Source organism: Elaeis guineensis, chromosome 2 (assembly GCF_000442705.2).
Source record: "Elaeis guineensis isolate ETL-2024a chromosome 2, EG11, whole genome shotgun sequence".
Taxonomy (NCBI): Eukaryota; Viridiplantae; Streptophyta; class Magnoliopsida; order Arecales; family Arecaceae; genus Elaeis; species Elaeis guineensis.
In genome coordinates this window covers 95,038,014-95,045,014 of record NC_025994.2, presented here as the reverse complement: position 1 = coordinate 95,045,014, position 7,001 = coordinate 95,038,014, and the positions used below count along the sequence as shown (strand labels likewise).

The 7,001-nt window shown below is 40.5% G+C and overlaps 1 protein-coding gene across 1 annotated transcript; it reads left to right on the top strand.

Annotated features, from left to right (window-relative positions):
- The first annotated feature begins 394 nt into the window (after window positions 1–394).
- On the top strand, window positions 395–3,906 carry LOC105051330 (uncharacterized). Its single transcript, XM_010931708.4, has 3 exons — window positions 395–979; window positions 1,583–1,711; window positions 1,849–3,906. Exons 1-3 carry the CDS (start codon window positions 569–571, stop codon window positions 3,424–3,426), a joined length of 2,118 nt encoding a protein of 705 aa, XP_010930010.1. The 5' UTR covers window positions 395–568; the 3' UTR covers window positions 3,427–3,906.
- The last annotated feature ends 3,095 nt before the right edge of the window (window positions 3,907–7,001 follow it).

Below are 7,001 nucleotides of genomic sequence, written 5' to 3'. Positions count from 1 at the left end.
CAACGCCCACAAAGCTATAGACTTTTCTTTAAAAAAAAAAAAAAAAAAAAAAAGAAAATGAATTTCCCCATCGATTCGTTTCTTGAGATTGGAAATGAATATAAAAGCTATAGAGATTTTTTTAAAATAAAAAAAAAAGGAAGAAAATGAATTTCCCCATTGATTCACTTCTTCAGATTTGAGATGAATATAAAGAATTTCAAATAACCCATCAAGCCAGCAACAAGACAGACAGATACAAACAAATTAAAATCAAAATCAGCCACGGGACCCACAAAATGGTATATTAAAGAGTTCTATTTATGACTCCTTATTTTATTCTCTTTTTCTCTTTTTTTTTTTTTTTTTTTTTTTTTTTGCCACAGGACCCAACGTTAGATCTCAGTCAATACGGCCGCTGGCATCCTCTTTCTCTCTCTCTCTCTCTCGCACGGACATACGTATCTCCTCCTTTTCCTCTCTTTCAGACAAAATCCCTTCGGACTCTCTCTTTCCTCCATCTCTCTCCCCCACCTTTTCTCTTTCTCACCTTCAATGGCAACGGAATCGCGTCAGAGAAGATAGGGCTATGAGGAGATCCGCAGTCCGGAGCTCCGGCACTGCCATCCTTTCCTCTAAAATCTTAACCCCAGCCCCCGCCTCCGATCTCCCTCCGCCGCGGAAGCTCCACAAGCGCCGCCGCTCCACGAACCCCATTTACCCCGGTGCCCGGTCCAGGAGGGACGGCGGCGCCTCCAGCGGGAGGAGAAGCGGCCCCGCCACTCCCCTCCTCCGCTGGAGTTTCGACGACGCCGACCGGTCTGCCGAGCATCCGCCGGAGTTCGGCTCCGGGAAGGTCCAAAGGAAGCACCAGAATGTCGCCGGAGAAGCGGCGCCTGCCGTCTCGGCGAGGAAGCTTGCCGCTGCGCTATGGCAGCTCCAGCTCCCGGAGGCTAGCGGTGGCTGCGGGGATCGCGAGCCATCTCGGCTAGGGTTTGAGGTAGGCCCTCAAGATCCGTGCCTTTTTTAAAAATTTTCCTTTAATCCTTCTGGGGTTCTGGATTGAGCCATCTTGGCAGAATCTGTTGAAAAGCTGGCATTTTTATGTCGTTTTTATGTTAAAAGCTCACTCTTTCCCCCGTTTTCTCCTGCTTGGTTTCTGTTGAAATTCTAGAGTGGAAAATGCTGGATTTTTTCTTCAAAAAACTTGATGGTTTTCCCATTAACCTCAAAGGTATAATGTATCAGGGAATTGCTATAAAAAATTTAGATTATGCTGTCTTAAATGTATAGAAAGTCTCTGTCTTGGATCCATTTATTTTTGAGTTTCTATTGTGTTGTGATATAGCAGAGTAGGCAATAAATGCACGTTGTACTTTCAATTGGGTTGGTCTTGCTTCTTAAATAATGAGAGATATCTGACCTAAATGTAGCTAGTAGAAGCGTTGTGATCACCTTCAATGGTCAAGTATGGTGAGGTTGTCTATGGTTGGGTGGTAATAATAATAATGGCTTTGATATTGATGCTTTTGGTGGGTGATATGCCCCATATTGTTTGGAAATTCCTGCTGATGAATTCATTTTTTCTTATTCATCGTTTCAGTCTGATGTTGGGCATCTGCATGCACCCTACGACTGTGATCCCAATATAACAAGCCTTCGTACCAACACAAAGAACGAGCTATCTAGTCCCATTTCTATCCATGATCCAAAGAATGACATTATTCAGAAGGTACTTGATCCTATGCGCTCGGTCTCTCTCTCTCTCTCTCTCTTCTGGAGAATATGTTTACCAGCTAATTGCCAGAGAAAAAATGGCATTTTCTTTATATCTTTATGATCTTTACTTATTTAGTTTTGTAAAATCAGCTTGAAGCTTCTGCTGCATTATCCAATTGTGCAATGGAGAGAGCAACTAAATGGGACCCTGGGTGTGCAAAGGCATCGGATGAGGTCTACGGATTTTATGGTCACCAGAAGCTTCTTGAAGATCAACAGCTGACTACTGTTTCTGTTGTCTCTGGTCATCAAGCAGAGCTCAAGCAGGCTCGCAATCGTATTAGTGAGCTTGAGGCTGAGCGGCGATCGGCAAAGAAAAAGCTGGACCACTTCCTGAAAAAGCTTGCAGAGGAGAAGTCATCATGGCGAAAGCGAGAGCATGAGAAGATAAGAGCTGTAATGGATGCCATGAAGGATGACCTCAACAGAGAGAGGAAAAACCGGCAGCGGATGGAGATCATGAACTCCAAGCTGGTCAGCGAACTTGCTGAGGCTAAGTTATTGGCAAAGCGATGCTTGCAAGATTATGAAAAGGAAAGGAAGGCACGAGAGCTTATGGAGGAGGTATGTGATGAGCTGGCAAAGGAGATTGGAGAAGACAAGGCAGAGGTGGAAGCTCTGAAGAGGGAATCTATGAAGATTCGTGAGGAAGTCGAGGAAGAGAGGAAGATGTTGCAGATGGCAGAGGTTTGGCGTGAAGAGAGGGTACAGATGAAGTTGGTAGATGCGAAGTTGACACTTGAGGAGAAGTATTCTCAGCTAAGCAAGCTGCAAAAAGATCTTGAGGCTTTTCTCAAAGAGCGAAGCGGCAATCATCCAGATTTGGCAGAATTGAAAGAAGCAGAGATGCTTAGGGAGGCAGCCAAGTCTCTTAAGGTTCAAGAGGTTAGGGAGTTCTCATACCAGCCTCCTTCTGCCTCAGAGGACATTTTCGCTGTCTTTGAGGAACTCCAGCCAAGAGAAGAGATTAACGAGAGAGAGATTGAGCAATGTTATAGATACAGTCCTCCAAGTCATGCCTCCGATGTCCAAACAGAAAGCCCAGAGACTGATATGTTTCTGGAACAACCCATGAAGAGATACGCAAATGGGATAATTGAGATCAATGGGGATATGGAAGATGATAGTGGCTGGGAAACAGTGAGCCATGTCGAGGAACAGGGATCTAGTAATTCACCAGAAGGGAGTGACCCATCTGTGAATGGCATATATCGAAAAAGCAATGCTTCAGTTAGTGGAATAGATTGGGATGAGAATGGAGATAATGGCAAGTTAAATAGTGAAATCACCGAGGTTTGTTCTGCAACCACGAGACAGTCCAGGAAGAAAGCATCTTCTATTTCTAGACTGTGGAGGTCATCATGCCCAAACAACGGTGAAAACTATAAGAAAATTTCGTTTGAGGTGACAAATGGAAGGCTGCCAAATGGTAGGAAATCTAATGCCACTCTGTCTCCTGACAGAAAGTCAGGTGAAGTGGGTCTAAGCTCACCTAGTGCTGGGCAGTGGATCTCCCCTGACTCACTGAACCATATAACTCGAGGAATGAAAGGATGCATTGAGTGGCCAAGAGGGATGCAGAAGCACAGCTTGAAGGCAAAGCTTCTAGAGGCAAGAATGGAGAGCCAGAAGGTTCAACTGCGCCATGTTCTTAAACAAAAGATTTAGCACGGCCATCATTTTGCCAGTGAATTATCTGTTCTGATCACACTAGGCTGTTGTGGGCCGGATTGAAGCACCCAGAATATTGACTTTGTCGGTTCGCCTAGACATGCCATCCGAGGATGCTACAGTTATTGAGGTGAACTGCAACAGAGACCTTCAGGAATCTGAGAGCTGGACGCAGGTTGTTAGACTATACTTTTTCTATCCTCAAATCTTCTGGTAAGAATCCTCAGAACCATGTCCTGATGAGTGATGACCTCCTTTTTATGTAATCTTCTTTCATGAACCCATATTTATCTCAACAACGATGAATGTTTTGATAGCTTAGGGATACATAAATGATCTGGTCAAGCAAGAAAAAGTGTAGCATTTGTTGAATCTATAATGTGCTATATATGCACGCCAAGTAATTTATGAAAGATCTGTAGCAACATCCTTGAAACACCATCAGTTTCTATTTGAATCTCTATTTTGTGTTTCTTATCTTTGCCAGCCATTTGCCTGAAGGGAGTTTCCTTTATTCTTTCCTCAAAAATACAGCAGATGTGGAGTGATGGAGTTAGAATAAGCATCCTATGATATATGCCTTTCACCCTTCACTGTATTGCATGCTTCATGCCCTCTGAGTTCCTGATTGCAAGAGTGAGATTAATTTCTTCTTCCAAAAAAAAGTGCGGTGGGGGATTATTTTTTCCTAAGCAAGTTGGGTGTCAGACAAGTTTGGTTTGTTGGTGAGAAAATGAGTTTTCTTTGGCAATTTGTTCTTATACTATTAATCTCATAGTTAGCCAATGTTTGATGTACGATTCATTGGAATTGGATACCTTTTTGTAGAATCATCAACATTGATATCATAGAGATCAATTTTTCTTTTTTCTCATCTTATTCTAGCAAGGTCTTGGTGGAGAGTCTGCCAGCAAAGCGCTTCATTACCTCAAATTCATTTGTTTAATGTTTTTACGTATTTGATTTAATTAAAAATTCATGACATATTGTTTTAAGTTTCTTATTTGTCTCGTCTATCCCTAACTGGACTTTTGTCGAGCTATGACTTCTCAAATTATTTGTTCTCAGTCAGCCTGCGGCCAAATATTTATAATTGTTGGCCAAGCAAATTTATGGCTGGGGGCATGAGTTCTGGACAATAATAAGCAAATTACTGCCCTGTTTTCTATTTTTTGACAGCCATTTTTTGTCTTTTCCATATCAAGGGTGTGTGCGCGTGTGTGTAAAGCGTATCAAATGAGAGGAGTGGCTTCATGTGAGAGATGAGAGGACATAATAGTAATCCTTAAATCCATATCGTGGTTGTTCAAACTGATGTAGATTCAAAAATTATTATTATATCTTCTCATATCTCATATTAAGCCATTTCTCTCACTTAAGACATTTTCTATATATACACGCGTGCGCACATGCGCACGTTTGGGTGAGAGAACGAGAGAACTTCATATCATCTGTTCATCTTTGGCATTGTGCCTTCTTTGCCCTTGAATTTTTGTCTTTTTTTCTCTAGTTTTCTCTAGCGTATGCTTAAGCTTTTGGACATTATAGGTTCATAACCTTCGGGCTTGTGGATGATCAAATTTACTTGCCCCCAGCTGTCAGGGTTGGCAAGCAAGGGTTGGTCATCAATCACCCTGTTCGCATGATATTGGACAGCAGGAGCCCAGTCTCGTGGCGATGTCAACAGCTGGAACAGTGGGATAAGATTGAGGCAGTTCAATGCCGTTTCATGAGAATTATCCAATTCATTAGCCTCAGGATGTACTCGGTAATGCACCGGAAAGCTTGCTTTCTTTAATTATAGCCATGATATCTTGATGGAAATCAGGTTAAGATCCACCAAAAGAAGCTACATGATCTTTTATTATGCCTTATATTTGCTTCTTTGGATGGATGTGGGTTGATCTAAGCTGGGTCAAGTATGTGGAAGGATGAGTATGCGAGTGACGAGTGGAAATGGATGAATGCGAGACTTGGGAAGAATAATCGCTTTTCGTGGAAGAAGCATGGCGTAACCGGGGACGAAATCTAGATCAATTATAACGCAAAATCTAACTCGTAGACTGATTTCGATCATAAAAAAAGTATGACCGTCAAAAATAACAGTAATTTTTGGATCTAAAACAAAGGTATGCGTTGTGTGGCATGAACCTTGACGTGGACGTAATCATGAAAAGATCTAGAGCATGAGAGCACAAGATGTAAACCATGATCATGGGGATTTCTCTGGGAGAAAGGTAAACTAGGATGACCTGACACATGAAGAAGTTATCATAGATAATTTGATGAAGGTAAAATCATGTAATAGCATGCAAATCTTAAGATCCGTTGTGTATAATGACATACCTAACCCATAAGATTGAAATCGAATCGGTTACGAATCAGATACCAACATATTCATATTCATATTTATTTTATTCGACGAATACAAATACGGATATAGACATTATTCAGATGCAAAAATTCGAATTCATATTTATTTTAAACGGATATGGATATAATTTGGATACTGAAAGCATGGATATAATTATAGATATAAGTTGAATAATTAATTTTTATAATTATAAAATTTAAGATATTACTAAATAGATAATAAATAAAAATTAATAGTATATTTATATGGCTGCATATTTTTTAAAAAATTAATAAATACTATATTAAATTATATATGATTATAGATAGATTTGGATATTCGGATGCAAATCGAATGGTTGTCTATCTATATCCATTTTTTTTTTTTTGACAAATATAAATATTAGTCGGATCCTTAAATTTTTATTCATATCCAAATTGATTTGGATGTGAAAATAAATTCGAACAGATATTATCCATATCATTTTTACCCCTACTAACCAGCACTCTTATTTCCTGCATGTAAGAACATACCGGTGTCAATTTTCCCTGAATAACCTAACTCAATGTGACAAAGAGCGACTCCACTCTATCAATGGATTAAGTCCGAGTCCTTCTAGAGACCTCAAAAAAATTTTGATTGCACACATTCATATGATCTGAGTCCGACAATTTAGGATTTTTGTGTTTCAATGTGATTTTCCGTTGCCATCTCGGCGACGTCCTCTTGATACTCCATTCAAGGTTAACATAAGGTTCCGTTGCCAGCTTTCCATGTAGCAGAGCTTGTGTACGCTGAGTGCAATGGACCAGGAAGGTCCAGTCCCAATAAAACTGGACCATGAACACTCATTCTTAACAAGCTCCCTTCTATCATTTCAAGCTCACTTCCATCAGTTAGTCGATGAAAGTATATTAACAAAACGGGTCTTTACTCACAAATTATCTACCATCAGAGGACAGGAATCAATGTCTGAACTCATCAAATTCTATAAAAAAGCACTATTCCTGTTCCAAAGAGTACATCTGATAGAAGCATCACAAGTTCTCTTTGCGAGGGCCTGCCTATCAAGCAAATTTATTATCCTATATATCATATATATAATATTATACATTGTCGTATAGATCCTGGTCTCCCTTATGAGCCAAAAACATATTATCTCTGGTAATAAGGGAGTCCTGCTTGCTTGGCATGATCTCAATGAGTCTGACACTGGACT

Coding starts and splice junctions, on each gene's coding strand:
- LOC105051330 (XM_010931708.4), top strand. CDS start 569: ATGAGGAGATCCGCAGTCCGGAGCTCCGGCACTGCCATCCTTTCCTCT. Junction 980..1,582: donor CATCTCGGCTAGGGTTTGAG/GTAGGCCCTCAA, acceptor TCATCGTTTCAG/TCTGATGTTGGGCATCTGCA. Junction 1,712..1,848: donor AGAATGACATTATTCAGAAG/GTACTTGATCCT, acceptor TTGTAAAATCAG/CTTGAAGCTTCTGCTGCATT.